The sequence below is a fragment of the Oppia nitens genome, unplaced genomic scaffold, assembly GCF_028296485.1.
Source record: "Oppia nitens isolate AA-2021 unplaced genomic scaffold, nextdenovo-longstitch-racon4-pilon3 scaffold5_pilon_pilon_pilon, whole genome shotgun sequence".
NCBI classification, from domain to species: domain Eukaryota; kingdom Metazoa; phylum Arthropoda; class Arachnida; order Sarcoptiformes; family Oppiidae; genus Oppia; species Oppia nitens.
This window is the reverse complement of record NW_026533243.1, coordinates 1,213,274-1,232,763: the sequence shown is the minus strand read 5'-3', so window position 1 is coordinate 1,232,763 and position 19,490 is coordinate 1,213,274. Positions and strand designations below refer to the sequence as shown.

The window sequence follows — 19,490 nt, the reverse complement described above, 5'->3', positions numbered from 1 at the left end:
TTGGTTATTAAATAAATTAATATTTAAAAAAAACTAATTTATAAATTATGTCTAAATTTTAATAATAAAAAATTATCATTAAAAATTTTGGTTGTATAAAACTATAGAGTTTTTGACAATTAATTTATTAATCGGTTCACTGGCCCGACAGTCATCGGAGCAGACATTTGAAAGAAATTGTTTGTCGAGTCCGCAGTCTTTGAGATTTTCGATGGCAAACGCACGCGACGTCACGTTAGGCTCTTTGGACACCATTACCGAACTGAAAGCCTGTGTCGGCTCATATGTAGCAAACGATGCCTTAAATGAGTCGTGCGTTTCTTTCATTAAATTTATCAAACCGTTCATACAGTTTGGTAGTATAGGACCCGACACTTCCAGRCAGTTGTATGACTGATTGTCGCCAATTTCAGAGACCGTTTGCTTYACTTTTAACGATTGTAGAGTTGATCCGTGAAAAGCGGTCGGCGAAAGAAGTGTCGGCGGTATGCCTGATAGTGGGCCACTGTTGGCCACACAAATGCGGGCATTTAGTAAAAAATTCAGAAATAGCTGAGTGTTTGCCATTCCTTTGATTAAAACTAATGACTTGACTTTAGAAACAGCATTATCTGTACTTCTGGAGACAAATAAAAAAAAAGATTTTTAACAAAATAATTAAATGGTTTTTTTTAAAGTTTTTTACCGATTCTTTCGTTTAGATTGAAGTGAAGGAAAATCTTGTTGACTCAGTCCTAAACTTTCTAACCAAACGTGCGGCGACTCTTCATTATCATCGCCGACATCACAATTATCGGCTATGTTTTTCTGGTCATTTGATGACAAAATAGGTGGTATATTAATACTATGGTAACCTGAAGTAGTATTATCTTCAGAGTTTGTCGTATTTTTATTATCACAAAATGGCAACGAAAAGTTTATGCCTTCGTCGGTCAATAATTTCCTGAAGCCGGTACTCGTTGGCGTTACAAACACGTGAATGTCGTCCGAGTCGGCCACTCCGGACGCGCGAAACAGTATAGTAAATGTGTTGGCACAGACATAGAAATATGGACAGTGTTTGGCTTTTAACAATTGATATAATGATTTAAGACTTTTGCACCAATCTGTGTGCAGAGCGTCGGCAAGCGGTGTGTTCGGGATTATAGAAAATGTTGGCGCCTTTGATGATAAGGGAGCTCCTGGTTTCATATGACTCTCATTGCGAGGAAATAATGTAAGCCATGGAAGTGATGGATGAGACCAAATAAGACATTGTTTGTGCAATTGTGAAGCAAAACTAGTGTCCATWGAGTCTTGATTGGACTGATTGCTAAGAGAATCCGTATCAATGTTGGCTTTACTGGTCAAACATCGAACAAAACCGCTGATTCCGGCAGATTCTTCAGTAGCCCGAAAACTACCTCGAAATGCAAACGCTTTGTCCGACACAAAACGCAATCTTGTCTTAAGTGTCCAATCAATGAGATCCTGCTTTGAGTCACGATTTAGCGGAAAATTCGCCGAACAGTTGGCCGATTCTATGTTAGCATTTTCATCGAAATTCAATACATTTTTGTCGCTAATTGTCTGAAAGTTAAGTTTTCGTTTGCCTTTCGGCGGCGTCGACGACAACTTCTTGACGATTGGAAAAGAGTTTCTAATTTGATTTCGTTTCGGAGTCCGTTTCTGACGGAATGGTGAAAATGTCTTTTGCGGAGACACTATGTTTGAACAGTTGTCATAATTTTGTAAACATTTGAGCGGTGAATATAATGTCTTTGACGGCGATATCTTCGATGGCGAGACTTTAGACGTCTTTCGTTCCTTTCGTTTGCGAAACAGATCCGACGGTTTCATAAACTGTGGACTAATTGGTGATAACTTTCGTTTGGTCGGCGTATCCATCATTGACACGAAAATCTATCACTTTTTTTGTACTAACATACAGTTCATGAAGTCATTGATGCGATTATCACTTCCCAAAGTGATCTACAAATTCATTGACCCATTCATTGAGTGCAAACAAACCGCCATTTCTTGGCGCCAAACATTTGGACCAATAGGTGATAGTTTGGCAACATTTTTGAAAATATAAAATCTGTTAAATATTACAAATAACTCTTTGATTACTTAAAACATTATCTAACAGTTAATAACTGGTAATAATTGACAATTAATTGATCACTGAATTAGATCCCATAAATGTAAAACAATGGATAAAAATAAACAATTGTTTATAGACTCTAAACAATACATTATTTACTTTATTWATAACTTTTTTATAAAATTATTTATTTTATAAGTCATTCATAAATGATGTCAATATTACAGTAATAATAATATGAATAAAATAAATAATTTTATTAATCATTAATTATTATTAATTTWWAAAAAATACATGAAATATAAATACAAAATTTTTATAACTATTTTAAAAAAACTATAACTAAACTAAAAAATTTTAATTAATTAAAAAAACAAAAATAATTTGTTTCTCAATCATATAAATCATAATCGATGACAGGTCTTGTTTGATCACTACTATCCTCATCAATGGTTGGATTGTAATTAGTGGCAAATATTGACATCAGTTGACACTTAACTTGAGTGTCGATGTAAAGACCATTTGTGTCCAAATGATGGRTAAATCTTCGCGACCGTCGCGAGTGATTTGATGTCAACGATTGACGCAACGATTCCAACGTACAGATGAATGATATGTATGGACAGTAATCCAAGAGAAGAGTTTGTTTGGTGACATTTAGTGGCAAATACTGTAAAACACTTTCAATGCACTCATTATTAACTATTTCTTCTTCGTTGTGAATATTATTGAACTCAAAACAAAATTTATTTAAATTATTATTATTATTAACATTATTATTCAACTCTTTAACTGATTCAACAATATCTTGAGCTATACTATTGTAATGATCATCAATGTTGGGTGCCATACATTGATGCCATCGATGTCTACTCTCCGGTTGACTTAAGATTTTAAATTTATTTTCAAATATATTTGAAAATAACAATGAATTATAATATACGGTAAAGTTTGCAGTAATTTCACTCTCAACTTCTTGAGAATCACTTTCACTGTTATTGCAAACACAACAATCATCACAACTACTATGTGATCCAAATTGTAATTCATTCAAACATCTTCTGATATCATTGTCGTATTGTTTGCACAAACATTTGAATACATTATCAGTTAATTGGTGTCCATTTTCAACAATACGGCTATCTTTATGATAAATACTTATCAATGAGTCAATAGTCTGTGCACTGTCTGGTCGATGAAGTTTCAAGACTTGCAAACGATTGACACACTCTTTGATGTAAGGAATATATTGAGTGGCAGTCAAAATGATAGGCTTTTTGGTGATGGCATTGATCTTATTAAAGGCATTCCAGAAGCCATTCATGTCGTCGTCGATCATGATGTCGATGTCATCAAATAGTATGAGTGAATTGGCGGCAATCGACAATTTTTTCTTCATTTCAGTCGATGTCTTAATGACAGAATCGTGTTTGTCTTGCGATTCTTGAGAATGGCTTACGATGTCCACAATTTCAATGTCTTTATCATTTGATGACTTACTATTGTTTGTCACTTTCTGAAAATAACTCAAAATGCCTTTAGGTTTTGGTTTCTTTTTCATCGGTTTGTCCAATGGTTCAAACATATGATTGTTGACCACCGATGAAAAATAAGAGTGAATCGTATTCTGTGAGCCCTGTGATGACAACTCGTTATTCCTCTGCATGTGATGCGATTGTGTCGCTTCCGTCAAAATCTTGGATATGAAGCGACCGTTTCGTTTGGCCGATGCGTTCAATTCAAGCACTTCATACTTGAGTTCATCGGCCACCGCATAGATCATCGATGTCTTTCCTGAACCGGTCGGTCCACAGATTAGCAGACAAGCATTAGATTCATCCAAAGCATTACTGGAATCGCTGTATTCACTACTCGCCCGATCGGTATTCTTCAGACTCCAGTCTTCGAGCCACGACTTTAACCGATTGACGGCAACGGTCTGACCAATCACTTCACAGCTGTTCATTGGTTTGTACTTTTCAGTCCATAAATAAAATTCACGCAACTCTTCGATAGACACAATCAGTGGTTTTTTTTGTTGTTCAGTAGGTTCTTCAGAGACCTCTTTTATTAAACATTTTTTCAATAACGATGTCTTTGACGACGACTTTATTGATGGTAACTCTTTGGATGTTTTTCGTTGTTTTCGWTTTCGCTTAACTGATCCGTTTGTTTGATWWTTTGTGGACTAATAGACGATAACTTTCGTTTRGATCKGGTCTCCATCGTTGACATCAATTAATAGTTTATAAATTGATAAGACTTTTGTGATACAAACAAATAGTTAATAATAACAACAATAATAATCAATTGATTGATTGATTGAAACTATTATATGATTACAATCTCATAAGTCATTCACTAATTGTTTGTTTCATTCATTGAATGTGGATTTTAGCGCCATTTGAGTCAATAGTATAGTATATGCCATAAGTTTGAGTGAAGACTGACGTCACATACTAGTACTCATACAGTACTACACAATAATAATAATAATAATAACTAGATTGTCCCGCGCAACATGTATAGACGTGCAATTCTTTTACTAAATTTAAAATATTCATCATAAGTAATTTGAATGACTGCCTAATTTGTTTTATACACCAAACTACTTAAACTAATGTAATAAAACTACAGAACCAATACACATTATTTCGTCTAAACTCTTAAGAAATTTTAGACATATATAATATTTAAATAATCTTAAAAAAAATTAAAGTTTAATCATTTTTGTGAAAAAAAATTACAAAATTTTTCACTTTTAACAAACATCCCGGTGCCCTGTGATTCATAGAATATAGCAAAATGTAATAACACAGCACCTGCCTACCTGTCCATAAAACCTACCTGAGCTCAATAATCATTTAAAATTTTCCATAGAAATAGCATTGCTTTAAATAAAAATAGAAAATTTTAACACAAATTGGAAATTTTACAAAGATTTAGCACTAGTATCTAACCTACCGGTCCCTATGACGAATACCAAATAGCATAATGAACTTACACAACACCTGACTACCTGTCCCTAAAACCTATCTGAGCTTTATAAACATTTAAAATATCCCATAGAAATAACATTACTTTCAATAAAAATTTAAAATTTTAATACAAATTGACAATTTTTGCATTTGAGAAAATTTTATAAAAATTTAGCGCAGGTAGTTAACCTACCGGTGCCTTGTGACTCATACAATATAGCAAAATGTTATTACACAGTATTTTTTAATCAAAAGTATTCTATACAAATATATAGATCAAACAATGTTTTATAAATAAATAAATAATATTAAATCATAGTAATAGGTGTCACCACCTAAAAATAGATGCCCAGGGTATGGCAGAGACAGGGGAGGCAATTGGCAAAATTGGCATCTATTGTTTATTCCTGCCACATTTAAAACCCTGGTAACTACTGACGTCACATACTAGTACACAGCATAGTATGTATGGAGGTGAGGACCATATGATAGCTAAAGCTAAGCATAAAAATATTTTTGCTATATAGCAAACAGTGCTTTAGCTATCATATGGTCCTCACCTCCATACATACTATGCTGTGTACTAGTATGTGACGTCAGTAGTTACCAGGGTTTTAAATGTGGCAGGAATAAACAATAGATGCCAATTGGCTTGCCTGTCTCTGCCATACACTTTAAGATAGTAGTCTCTATTTGTTTGTATGACACCTTTCCTCAACAACCATATTTTAATTCAAATCTAACCAGTTGAGAATGCTAGAAAGCATTTCCATACGAAATTCTAAATCCTAATTAAAAATTAAATTCAGTATGACAAAATAAAACCAAGTATAGTAATGTGAAAAATAAATAGTTCAGAATACCAAAATAACTATTGTCATACAATGTATCAAATATTTCAGTGTTACAAAATAAACAACTATAGACATATTGGATAACAAATGCTTCAGAATAAAAAAAAATTATCTCAACTATAATCATGTGGGTATTAAATGTTACAGTGACAAAATTAAAAATTTAGCTGTCATTTTCTTGTAGTTCTTGAAGAGATAAAAATTTAAATGCAGATTTCTTATACTTCATTTTTGATGCTTTATACAAATCTAAATTTAAAATTGAAAAAAATAGACAGACAGACTTTTAGAATGCATATACGGACTTCTTTCAGTTGTTCGTGAAAATGTATTGTTATATTTTCTATTTTTATTGAAAGTAATGTTATATCTATAGGAAACTTTGAATGTTTATTTAGCTCATGTAGGTTTTAGGAACAGGTAGACTGGTGTAACATTTTGATATTTTCTATGACTTACAAGAGCACCGGGAGGTTAACTACTTGTGCTAATTTTTTTCGGAATAATAATTAAATAATTTAAATATATATATATATATATATATATATATTTTCTTAAGAGTTTAGACAAAATTATTGTATTGGTTCTATATTTTTGTTACATTATGCTAAGTAGTTTGTTGTATAAAATAAATTAGACAGTCATTTAAATTACTTATAATGAATTTGTTTTATTTATTAATTTTTAAAAATTACACTGCGTAATTTTGACAATTTTCAATGAAATTTATAAATTTATTGCACCCTTAAAATTAATATAATATTAAATAATGTCATACTAAACAACAATAAAATTATCTAAAAATTTTTATTAATTTTCAAAATACACATATTGGAAAAAGGCGTAATTTTGACAATTTTCAATGAAATTTATAAATTTATTGCACCCTTAAAATCAATATAATATTAAATAATGTCATACTAAACAACAATAAAATTATCTAAAAATTTTTATTAATTTTCAAAATACACATATTTGAAAAAGGCGTATTTTGACAATTTTCAATGAAATTTATAAATTTATTGCACCCTTAAAATCAATATAATATTAAATAATGTCATACTAAACAACAATAAAATTATCTAAAAATTTTTATTAATTTTCAAAATACACATATTGGAAAAAGGCGTAATTTTGACAATTTTCAATGAAATTTATAAATTTATTGCACCCTTAAAATCAATATAATATTAAATAATGTCATACTAAACAACAATAAAATTATCTAATAATTTTTATTAATTTTCAAAATACACATATTGGAAAAAGGCGTAATTTTGACAATTTTAAATGAAATTTATAAATTTATTGCACCCTTAAAATTAATATAATATTAAATAATGTCATACTAAACAACAATAAAATTATCTAAAAATTTTTATTAATTTTCAAAATACACATATTGGAAAAAGGCGTAATTTTGACAATTTTCAATGAAATTTATAAATTTATTGCACCCTTAAAATCAATATAATATTAAATAATGTCATACTAAACAACAATAAAATTATCTAAAAATTTTTATTAATTTTCAAAATACACATATTTGAAAAAGGCGTATTTTGACAATTTTCAATGAAATTTATAAATTTATTGCACCCTTAAAATCAATATAATATTAAATAATGTCATACTAAACAACAATAAAATTATCTAAAAATTTTTATTAATTTTCAAAATACACATATTGGAAAAAGGCGTAATTTTGACAATTTTCAATGAAATTTATAAATTTATTGCACCCTTAAAATCAATATAATATTAAATAATGTCATACTAAACAACAATAAAATTATCTAATAATTTTTATTAATTTTCAAAATACACATATTGGAAAAAGGCGTAATTTTGACAATTTTCAATGAAATTTATAAATTTATTGCACCCTTAAAATCAATATAATATTAAATAATGTCATACTAAACAACAATAAAATTATCTAATAATTTTTATTAATTTTCAAAATACACATTTGAAAAAGGCGTAATTTTGACAATTTTCAATGAAATTTATAAATTTATTGCACCCTTAAAATTAATATAATATTAAATAATGTCATACTAAACAACAATAAAATTATCTAAAAATTTTTATTAATTTTCAAAATACACATATTGGAAAAAGGCGTAATTTTGACAATTTTCAATGAAATTTATAAATTTATTGCACCCTTAAAATCAATATAATATTAAATAATGTCATACTAAACAACAATAAAATTATCTAATAATTTTTATTAATTTTCAAAATACACATTTGAAAAAGGCGTAATTTTGACAATTTTCAATGAAATTTATAAATTTATTGCACCCTTAAAATTAATATAATATTAAATAATGTCATACTAAACAACAATAAAATTATCTAAAAATTTTTATTAATTTTCAAAATACACATATTGGAAAAAGGCGTAATTTTGACAATTTTCAATGAAATTTATAAATTTATTGCACCCTTAAAATCAATATAATATTAAATAATGTCATACTAAACAACAATAAAATTATCTAAAAATTTTTATTAATTTTCAAAATACACATATTTGAAAAAGGCGTAATTTTGACAATTTTCAATGAAATTTATAAATTTATTGCACCCTTAAAATTAATATAATATTAAATAATGTCATACTAAACAACAATAAAATTATCTAAAAATTTTTATTAATTTTCAAAATACACATATTGTAAAAAGGCGTAATTTTGACAATTTTCAATGAAATTTATAAATTTATTGCACCCTTAAAATCAATATAATATTAAATAATGTCATACTAAACAACAATAAAATTATCTAAAAATTTTTATTAATTTTCAAAATACACATATTGGAAAAAGGCGTAATTTTGACAATTTTCAATGAAATTTATAAATTTATTGCACCCTTAAAATCAATATAATATTAAATAATGTCATACTAAACAACAATAAAATTATCTAAAATTTTTATTAATTTTCAAAATACACATATTGGAAAAAGGCGTAATTTTGACAATTTTCAATGAAATTTATAAATTTATTGCACCCTTAAAATCAATATAATATTAAAAATGTCATACTAAACAACAATAAAATTATCTAATAATTTTTATTAATTTTCAAAATACACATATTGGAAAAAGGCGTAATTTTGACAATTTTCAATGAAATTTATAAATTTATTACACCCTTAAAATCAATATAATATTAAATAATGTCATACTAAACAACAATAAAATTATCTAAAAATTTTTATTAATTTTCAAAATACACATATTGGAAAAAGGCGTAATTTTGACAATTTTCAATGAAATTTATAAATTTATTGCACCCTTAAAATCAATATAATATTAAATAATGTCATACTAAACAACAATAAAATTATCTAAAAATTTTTATTAATTTTCAAAATACACATTTGAAAAAGGCGTAATTTTGACAATTTTCAATGAAATTTATAAATTTATTGCACCCTTAAAATCAATATAATATTAAATAATGTCATACTAAACAACAATAAAATTATCTAAAAATTTTTATTAATTTTCAAAATACACATATTGAAAAAGGCGTAATTTGACAATTTTCAATGAAATTTATAAATTTATTGCACCCTTAAAATCAATATAATATTAAATAATGTCATACTAAACAACAATAAAATTATCTAAAAATTTTTATTAATTTTCAAAATACACATATTTGAAAAAGGCGTAATATTGACAATTTTCAATGAAATTTATAAATTTATTGCACCCTTAAAATCAATATAATATTAAATAATGTCATACTAAACAACAATAAAATTATCTAAAAATTTTTATTAATTTTCAAAATACACATATTGGAAAAAGGCGTAATTTTGACAATTTTCAATGAAATTTATAAATTTATTGCACCCTTAAAATCAATATAATATTAAATAATGTCATACTAAACAACAATAAAATTATCTAAAAATTTTTATTAATTTTCAAAATACACATATTGGAAAAAGGCGTAATTTGACAATTTTCAATGAAATTTATAAATTTATTGCACCCTTAAAATTAATATAATATTAAATAATGTCATACTAAACAACAATAAAATTATCTAAAAATTTTTATTAATTTTCAAAATACACATATTGGAAAAAGGCGTAATTTTGACAATTTTCAATGAAATTTATAAATTTATTGCACCCTTAAAATCAATATAATATTAAATAATGTCATACTAAACAACAATAAAATTATCTAAAATTTTTATTAATTTTCAAAATACACATATTGGCAAAAGGCGTAATTTTGACAATTTTCAATGAAATTTATAAATTTATTGCACCCTTAAAATTAATATAATATTAAATAATGTCATACTAAACAACAATAAAATTATCTAAAAATTTTTATTAATTTTCAAAATACACATATTGGAAAAAGGCGTAATTTTGACAATTTTCAATGAAATTTATAAATTTATTGCACCCTTAAAATCAATATAATATTAAATAATGTCATACTAAACAACAATAAAATTATCTAAAAATTTTTATTAATTTTCAAAATACACATATTGAAAAAGGCGTAATTTTGACAATTTTCAATGAAATTTATAAATTTATTGCACCCTTAAAATTAATATAATATTAAATAATGTCATACTAAACAACAATAAAATTATCTAAAAATTTTTATTAATTTTCAAAATACACATATTGGCAAAAGGCGTAATTTTGACAATTTTCAATGAAATTTATAAATTTATTGCACCCTTAAAATACAATATAATATTAAATAATGTCATACTAAACAACAATAAAATTATCTAAAAATTTTTATTAATTTTCAAAATACACATATTGGAAAAAGGCGTAATTTTGACAATTTTCAATGAAATTTATAAATTTATTGCACCCTTAAAATCAATATAATATTAAATAATGTCATACTAAACAACAATAAAATTATCTAAAAATTTTTATTAATTTTCAAAATACACATATTGGCAAAAGGCGTAATTTTGACAATTTTCAATTAAATTTATAAATTTATTGTACACCTTAAAATTAATATAATATTAAATAATTTTATAGTAAACAACAATTTAAATTATCTAAAAATTTTTATTAATTTTCAAAATACACATATTGGCAAAAAGGCGAATTTTGACAATTTTCATTTAAATTTATAAATTTATTGTACACCTTAAATACAATATAATATTAAATAATTTCATACTAAACAACAATTTAAATTATCTAAAAATTTTTATTAATTTTCAAAATACACATATTGGCAAAAGGTGGAATTTTGACAATTTTCATTTAAAATTAAAAATTTATTGTACACCTTAAAATACAATATAATATTAAATAATTTTATAGTAACCAACAATTTAATTATCTAAAAATTTTTATTAAATTTCAAAATACATATATTGGCAAAAGGTGGAATTTGACAAATTTTCATTTAAAATTAAAAAATTATTGTACACCTAAATACAATATTATATTAAATAATTTTATAGTAACCAACAATTTAATTATCTAAAAATTTTTATTAACTTTCAAAATACAWATATTGGCAAAAGGTGGAATTTGACAAATTTTCATTTAAAATTAAAAAATTATTGTACACTTAAATACAATATAATATTAAATAATTTTATAGTAACCAACTATTTAAATATCTAAAAATTTTTATTAACTTTCAAAATACACATATTGGCAAAAGGTGGAATTTGACACATTTTCATTTAAAATTAAAAAATTATTGTACACCTAAATACAATATAATATTAAATAATTTTATAGTAACCAACTATTTAAATATCTAAAAATTTTTATTAACTTTCAAAATACACATATTGGCAAAAGGTGGAATTTGACACATTTTCATTTAAATTTAAAAATTTATTGTACACCTAAATACAATATAATATTAAATAATTTTATAGAAATAAACTATTTAAATATCTAAAAATTTTTATTAACTCAAAATACACATATTGGCAAAAGGTGGAATTTGACAAATTTTCATTTAAAATTAAAAATTTGTTGTACACTTAAAAACAATAATATTAAATAATTTTATAGTAACCAACTATTTAAATATCTAAAAATTTTTATTAACTTTCAAAATACACATATTGGCAAAAGGTGGAATTTGACACATTTTCATTTAAATTTAAAAATTTATTGTACACCTAAATACAATATAATATTAAATAATTTTATAGTAACCAACAATTTAATTATCTAAAAATTTTTATTAACTTTCAAAATACAMATATTGGCAAAAGGTGGAATTTGAAACATTTTCATTTAAAATTAAAAATTTGTTGTACACTTAAAAACACAATAATATTAAATAATTTTATAGTAACCAACTATTTAAATATCTAAAAATTTTTATTAACTTTCAAAATACACATATTGGCAAAAGGTGGAATTTGACAATTTTCATTTAAAATTAAAAAATTATTGTACACCTAAATACAATATTATATTAAATAATTTTATAGTAACCAACAATTTAATTATCTAAAAATTTTTATTAACTTTCAAAAWACAMATATTGGCAAAAGGTGGAATTTGACAAATTTTTATTTAAATTTAAAAATTTATTGTACACCTAAATACAATATAAYATTAAATAATTTTATAAACAACTATTTAAATATAAAAATTTTTATTAACACAAAATACACATATTGGCAAAAGGTGGAATTTGACAATTTTCATAATTATATAAATAAATATAATTAAATAATTTCATACTAAACAACAATAAAATTATCTAAAAATTTTTATTAATTTTCAAAATACACATATTTGAAAAAGGCGTAATATTGACAATTTTCAATGAAATTTATAAATTTATTGCACCCTAACCTTAAAATATATATAATATTAAATAATGTCAACTAAACAACAATAAAATTATCTAAAAATTTTTATTAATTTTCAAAATACACATATTGGAAAAAGGCGTAATTTTGACAATTTTCAATGAAATTTATAAATTTATTGCACCCTTAAAATCAATATAGTATTAAATAATGTCATACTAAACAACAATAAAATTATCTAAAAATTTTTATTAATTTTCAAAATACACATATTTGAAAAAGGCGTATTTTGACAATTTTCAATAAAATTTATAAATTTATTGCACACTTAAAATTAATATAATATTAAATAATGTCATACTAAACAACAATAAAATTATCTAATAATTTTTATTAATTTTCAAAATACACATATTGGAAAAAGGCGTAATTTTGACAATTTTCAATGAAATTTATAAAATTTATTGCACCCTTAAAATCAATATAATATTAAATAATGTCATACTAAACAACAATAAAATTATCTAAAAATTTTTATTAATTTTCAAAATACACATATTGGAAAAAGGCGTAATTTTAGTTAGCTTTCTTGTCTGAATTTAAAAATTATACTAAAATAATATTTAAATTTTCTATTCAATTATATAATTTATTTTTTGTTTTATACTTGTAATAATAAATAAAATTAAAAAATCACTTTTTAATCTGATACATTTTATTTTAAGTTAATTTTTAAATTTTAATCGTAACGCGCAAAAAGTGTGACAAATAAAGATAATAGTTTTACTGTCTGCCTGTATGAAACCTTTATCCAACAACCATATTTTTATTCAAAGCAATGTTATTTCTATGACAAATTTTAAATGTTTAATAAGTTCAGGTAGGTTTTGGGGACAGTTAGGCACTTGATATGTAAAACATTATGCTAATATTATGATCTTAGGCCACCTGGAGGTTAGCTACCTGTGCTAAATTTTTGTAAAATTTTTTCAAATGCAAAAAATTTTTCAACAATAATAAAATTTTTAATTTTTATTGAATGCAATGTTATTTCTATGGGAAATTTTTAATGTTTATTGAGCTCAGGTACGTTTTATAGATAGCTAAGCAGGTGTTGTGTAATTACATTTTGCTATATTCTAAAGTGTGACCAAGATATAAATAAACAAACAATTCCAAATTATTAATTGTATAGATTTATTATACTGTAATACTATTAAATTTACATTACTTGGCGACCTCTGTTAACAACAAAAATATTAAATTTAATAATAAAATAAATTATAAATAAATATATGATATAATAACTTATGTTTAAAAGTATTGCAATCACTGTAATCACAAAACTCATGTATATCGCACTAATTCGCTATATTATCGGTGCTTACATTCCGTCACTATTTTTGACAACCGATGAATATTCACTGATGTATCCGTTTTGGGAGAAATTTACGTTTTTGTTACGTGAATCGGGATATATGCACATCCAGTCTACAAAACCCGATTCAGTTGGTACAGCACTAACAGACAGTCCAGTAGGTCTATGCGCTTATATATTGGAAAAGTTTTCCACGTGGACTAATCCAGACAATACTACCAAACAAAACGGTGGTCTCGAAGAAAAATTTAAATTAGACGACTTGTTGACTAATATTAGCGTCTATTGGTTGACAGGAAATATAACCTCATCCCTGCGTTACTATAAGGAATCGTTCGGCAATACACCCAGGTAGGTTTCTATAATATATATATACAGTATATATATATATAATTTTCAAATTAATCAATTATCTATCAATTGTTTGTTTGAAATCAGCGGTAAAATTTTGGTGCCGACAGCTGTGGCCGATTTTCCACACGAATTGGCCCGAATGCCCGAAAAATGGTTGCGCGAAACAATGTTACCACAATTGACTCAATACACCCGAATGCCGAGTGGCGGACATTTCGGTGCATTTGAATTACCAAAACAGTTGTCGGATGACATAAAAAGTTTTGTCCGTTTGATTATCAATAGAGAATAAACAACAAATAGATATAATGTTATTATTAATAATTCATATAAACATTTTAAGTTAATAAAAAATTTATTAAAATATAGAAATATTATTAATTAATTTTGTTATTTTGTTATTAATTATTAATATTAATTATTTTATAAAAAAAATTATTCWAATATATACCGGTATATATATTCTACATTTTCTATATAGATATAAAAACAAATATATAGCAAAAAGACGTAATTTGACATATTTTTTATTAAAAATTATAAATTTATTGTACACATAAAAAAATATTATACTAAATAATGTCATACTAACCAAAATGTAATTACACAGCACCTACCTAYCTATACTTAAAACCTACCTGAGCTCAATAATCATTTAAAATTTCAGATAATTTAAAATTCCTTTGAATAAAAATTGAAAGTTTTATTATTGTGAATACATACAAAACTATTATATTAAAGTTATATATGATTACAATTTACATTATTTGGTGACATCTAACAACAAAATCAGTAAATATAATAATAAAATAAATTATAAATAAGTATCACATATGATATAATAATATATTTTTAAAAGTATTGTAATCACTGTAATCACAAACCTGATGTTTACCGCACCGATCGTCGACCACTAATGAAACCGACAATCGGCTACTGTTTAGTCAAACTTCACGACAATCCCGAACTAATTGATGGCTGCGCTCTACTACTTAACAAACAATGGCAGCGGAGGTCAGTATACGATAGCAATGCCAAACCAAATGTCTTTATCTAATAATTTTTTGCGGAAATAACTTTATGTCTATAGTTTGACATCTCGTTTGCATTCATTGAACAAATCGTGCGATGATTTTCCACTTTCGTTGGTTTTAATCAACAATAATAAAACCGATTATCAAATCTTAGGACACATTCGCGTCAAACGAGAACCACTGGTCAACAATCGACACACGGTTTTCATTGAGTCGCTAATTGTTGACGAATGTGTTAGAGGACAGGGATTTGGCAAATATATAATGTTGGAAACGGAACGGTTGGTCAAACAGATGGGATTCTTGACAATCACGTTAACCACAACTGATAAACAAGAATTTTACAGACATCTCGGCTATCGTGAAGTAAACTTATCGGTTGATTGCAACCAAATGAGTTGTCGCCCAATGTCTTCCATATTATCAGCAGAGTCACCACAAATGCCAACTCCACCCCCACCTCCAGTGCCACCACCGATGCCATCGATAAATAAATCAAATAATTTAGTCAAAGTCTTAATGTTAAAGAATATTTAATTGAAAATCTATTTAAACAAATCAAAGAATAATTAGTTAATTATTTTAAATTAATTGTTAAGTTTTATTTGTACGCAACGTATACTGCTTTGACAATCAATGACTCTCAAGACATTGTAAGTCCTGGTATTGCGTGTGTCTATGATTTTGCACTCAAATAAAAGTTGATAACAATTCAATCAAAAACAAATGATTTCATTGACTGAAATGAATCACTGAGTGCTACCATTGATAACAAATAAAGATATTTAATAAAGAAATTATTACCTAAAATAACAGAAAGACATCCATCAAAACAAACACACTTAAGATTTCAAGAGTCGATCACTTTCTCCATCTGATACGTGGCGTCTCTTTCATCTTCTTTGCCTCAGATGTTGATTGATGTGCAGTAGTATTGGTTTGTTTCAAATCCGCCACAAATTTATCTCTAATTACATCAAACTTTCGCTTCAAATTCTGTCTATTCTTAGCAATCATGTCTTCATTTGATTGTTTGACACTTTCATTAATATTATCGTCAGTCGTATCCATATCTTCTGTTACTATTGATTGGCCGGTCGTTTGTTTCTTAGATCTTATATAAAAAGAAAATAAATAATAATTAAATTGAAAATAAATTTTGTAATTAAAGTCAAATATTATACTTCTTGGATGACATACGAGACACGTAAGTCAATCTCTGATGCAATTTATCTCTGGTTTCATCCAATGTTTCTAACTCTGGTGCGTAACACACGTGCAAAACAGATCCCAAAAAGTTTCGGTCGTCCAGTGATTTCTTGGCCCTCACGGCGTCCACAAACCGACGATATTTAATGAGATAGACTTTTGTAAACTCTTCACACTTCGGGTAATCCGTAAGATTTAGGCTATCAATTGGTCCGTAACGGTGACACAGACGGCGTAACTCTTGTTTGACATCACCCTTAATATCGGGCACCCGATGTATCAGCAAATATCGGGACTCATCGCTGATTGTCATCACTTTGACGGCCGTTTCGCGCCGACCCGACCGGTATCGGCTGCGTGTCATACAAACCGATTGGCGAATGTGATGGTCATAGGCTTCGACTTTAATCACTCGGTCATCACTATTGCTGGTGTGACCGTCGGTGTCCATTAATGGACCAAATGTGACAAAAAAGACCGATTCAAATGTCCGCACACTTTGCTATCAATGTTTATGTTGAGTCACGTGATTGATGTTATTATACAGTATTAATATATCGTTACTATTGAAAGCATTAATAAAAACTTTTAAAAATATATAAATTTAAAAGTTATTAATAAAAAATACTTTTAATATTAATATTCATAATTTAATTAAATTACTTTTATTATTTAAAAAATCAATAAATAATGTAAATGCAGTAAAAACTTGTATATATATATATCATTTAAGAGAATAGTATTCATTGAATACATTCAACAAAAGTTTTATAAATATATAAAACTAAAGATAATAATTTTAAAAAATTATTTATATATTCATTTACTTTATAGTTTAATACAATTTATCACTTATGTAACAAACTAATACTTTAAAGATTAAAATTACAGTACAGTATATCAAAATATAATGTCATGTTATAAAGTATTGATAAAAATGTCACAAAAAATTAAATGATATAAATTAATTTTATAATTATTATAAATCTAAATTTAAAAAAAACAAATCTAATGTGTGAATCAATATCTCGGTCGACACGAAATCTCCCCGCAATGACAAAAGTGATTACTGTTATTGTTCTTCGTTGACAACTCTTGCAAGTGTTTAGTCATGTGTTTGATTAATGTTTCGGCAGTCGGCGCCCGAAACAGACAGTTAGCATCGCGACAGACATAGATCTTCAGATATTCCGAATTATGATACATAAGTTCAGTCAAAGTATCCGATCTGAATCTAGGTTTACATGTCTTGTGTACACATTTATACGGTAAGTCATCCGATTCGTCATCTGATGACGACTCAACTGGCGATATAATTGGCATCGGTTTTATCGATGATCTAATTGGCGCCGGTTTTATCGGTGATTGTCTAATTGGCGATACTGTTTGTTCAGTGATCGGCAATTTAGTCGGTGTTTTAATTAATTCAATCAGTGGTTCAATCGATTGTTTATTTGGTGATTCAGATGGTCTGCTAATTGATGGCTCAATTAATGAATTACCAGTAGTTGTTGTTAACTGTTTTGGTAACAGAAGTGACTCTCCAGTTGACGGCTCGTATGATATGTTTATTGGCAATGGTTTTGATATTCTGTTTGGCGACTCATTTGGTGACCTAATTGACGAGTCGTTTGATATCATAATTGGCGAACTATTACTCGACTTAATTGGCGTATCAATCGATGGTTTGATCCGCAGTTCGGCCGACGAATCAAACGACGAGTCCATTGGCTGATCAAATGACAAATCGTTGTCATTGTGTTCGTCAATGCGTTCGTCTTTGACTCGTCTTCTCTGTATTTTTTGCCGCCGTCGTTGTGTCCTTAACTTCTGTGCCATATTAATAATATCTTCGACCACAATATCTTCGTCGACAGTCTTTACTTCGTCGACAATTGCGATACCGTCCGAGTCATCCGAGTCGTCGTCCAATACATGCACTTCTTGGACATCACTGTTAGTATTATTATTATTATCATTAATATCATCATCGCTATCATCGATGACCACTATTTCATTGTTTTTATTGTTGTTGGTGTTGTTGGCCATCACTTTCAGATAATAAGTAATCACCAGATTGTTCACAAACAACACTTATATATTAATTATGATATACTGTATAATAACTGTATTGTAGTTGTAATCAAATTAAACCAAAAAATATTATGAATTGATATTATTATTATTATTATTAAATATTTGAAATATTATTATTTTGTTTACACTTTATTATGTTTTAATGTGTAAACAATAGGTATCGACACTTGTAATGTATTGTACAATAAAAAGTATTGCATTACTATTGGCTTATTATTTATATAAGTAAACGCTATCTAACATTATATACTTGTATTATAATTTATAAATGTATTAAATGTTATGGCAATACATACTGTACTATAAGTGTTGTATTATTATTATTATTATAGTACAGTAGTATTAGTAATACTGTAATACATAATACATATATTATATTAACTGTTGTTGTCTTTTAGTGCACTTTTAAAAACACAACGTTTACGCCATTAATGTTTGCGTTATTATTATTATTACTACTATTATTATAATATGATTACAACCAACACATTATTATTATTATTATTATTAATCCAGTGATTAATTAAAAATAATATAACTTAAATTAATTGATTTAATAAAATAAATAATAATAATAACAAAACAACGTTGTGTTTATTGTATTTTATATTTGTGTACAAATATTTTATTTTGTAATCAAAAAAAAAAAATTAAAATAATTTTTTTTGTCTTAAATAATATATTTATT

The 19,490-nt window shown here is 26.2% G+C and overlaps 5 protein-coding genes across 6 annotated transcripts; 2 read left to right on the top strand and 3 right to left on the bottom strand.

Moving 5' to 3' along the window:
• Window positions 1–41: 41 nt before the first annotated feature.
• On the bottom strand, window positions 42–2,079 carry LOC128961349 (protein downstream neighbor of Son-like). 2 transcript variants are annotated; one of them, XM_054307579.1, is made up of 2 exons: window positions 686–2,079; window positions 42–619 (listed from the first exon to the last, which is right to left on the bottom strand). In XM_054307579.1, the coding sequence occupies exons 1-2, from the start codon at window positions 1,888–1,890 to the stop codon at window positions 79–81; spliced, it is 1,746 nt and encodes a 581-aa protein (XP_054163554.1). In that variant the 5' UTR covers window positions 1,891–2,079; the 3' UTR covers window positions 42–78. The 2 variants fall into 2 exon arrangements, with proteins under 2 accessions (XP_054163554.1, XP_054163555.1); XM_054307580.1 differs by having other exon boundaries at window positions 42–616.
• A 398-nt stretch (window positions 2,080–2,477) lies between these two features.
• On the bottom strand, window positions 2,478–4,444 carry LOC128961130 (enhanced level of genomic instability 1-like). The gene is made up of 3 exons (XM_054307335.1): window positions 4,430–4,444; window positions 2,845–4,274; window positions 2,478–2,766 (listed from the first exon to the last, which is right to left on the bottom strand). Exons 1-3 carry the CDS (start codon window positions 4,442–4,444, stop codon window positions 2,478–2,480), a joined length of 1,734 nt encoding a protein of 577 aa, XP_054163310.1.
• Window positions 4,445–14,079: 9,635 nt separating this feature from the next.
• Window positions 14,080–14,820, top strand: LOC128961129 (epoxide hydrolase 1-like). The gene is made up of 2 exons (XM_054307334.1): window positions 14,080–14,459; window positions 14,547–14,820. The coding sequence occupies exons 1-2, from the start codon at window positions 14,080–14,082 to the stop codon at window positions 14,752–14,754; spliced, it is 588 nt and encodes a 195-aa protein (XP_054163309.1). The 3' UTR covers window positions 14,755–14,820.
• A 514-nt stretch (window positions 14,821–15,334) lies between these two features.
• LOC128961370 (N-alpha-acetyltransferase 80-like) lies at window positions 15,335–16,044 on the top strand. Its single transcript, XM_054307602.1, has 2 exons — window positions 15,335–15,476; window positions 15,553–16,044. Exons 1-2 carry the CDS (start codon window positions 15,379–15,381, stop codon window positions 16,031–16,033), a joined length of 579 nt encoding a protein of 192 aa, XP_054163577.1. The 5' UTR covers window positions 15,335–15,378; the 3' UTR covers window positions 16,034–16,044.
• LOC128961362 (RNA-binding protein 48-like) lies at window positions 16,002–17,237 on the bottom strand. The gene is made up of 3 exons (XM_054307593.1): window positions 16,681–17,237; window positions 16,301–16,610; window positions 16,002–16,041 (listed from the first exon to the last, which is right to left on the bottom strand). The coding sequence occupies exons 1-2, from the start codon at window positions 17,154–17,156 to the stop codon at window positions 16,358–16,360; spliced, it is 729 nt and encodes a 242-aa protein (XP_054163568.1). The 5' UTR covers window positions 17,157–17,237; the 3' UTR covers window positions 16,002–16,041; window positions 16,301–16,357.
• Between the last annotated feature and the right edge of the window lie 2,253 nt (window positions 17,238–19,490).

Bases quoted from the DNA above. Each gene is read 5' to 3' on its own strand.
- LOC128961129 (XM_054307334.1), top strand. From the start codon at position 14,080: ATGTATATCGCACTAATTCGCTATATTATCGGTGCTTACATTCCGTCA. The intron at 14,460-14,546 runs GTAGGTTTCTAT...GTTTGAAATCAG, and splicing joins TCGTTCGGCAATACACCCAG to CGGTAAAATTTTGGTGCCGA.
- LOC128961370 (XM_054307602.1), top strand. From the start codon at position 15,379: ATGAAACCGACAATCGGCTACTGTTTAGTCAAACTTCACGACAATCCC. The intron at 15,477-15,552 runs GTCAGTATACGA...TTATGTCTATAG, and splicing joins AACAAACAATGGCAGCGGAG to TTTGACATCTCGTTTGCATT.
- LOC128961362 (XM_054307593.1), bottom strand. From the start codon at position 17,156: ATGGACACCGACGGTCACACCAGCAATAGTGATGACCGAGTGATTAAA. The intron at 16,611-16,680 runs GTATAATATTTG...TTTTTATATAAG, and splicing joins TCTCGTATGTCATCCAAGAA to ATCTAAGAAACAAACGACCG.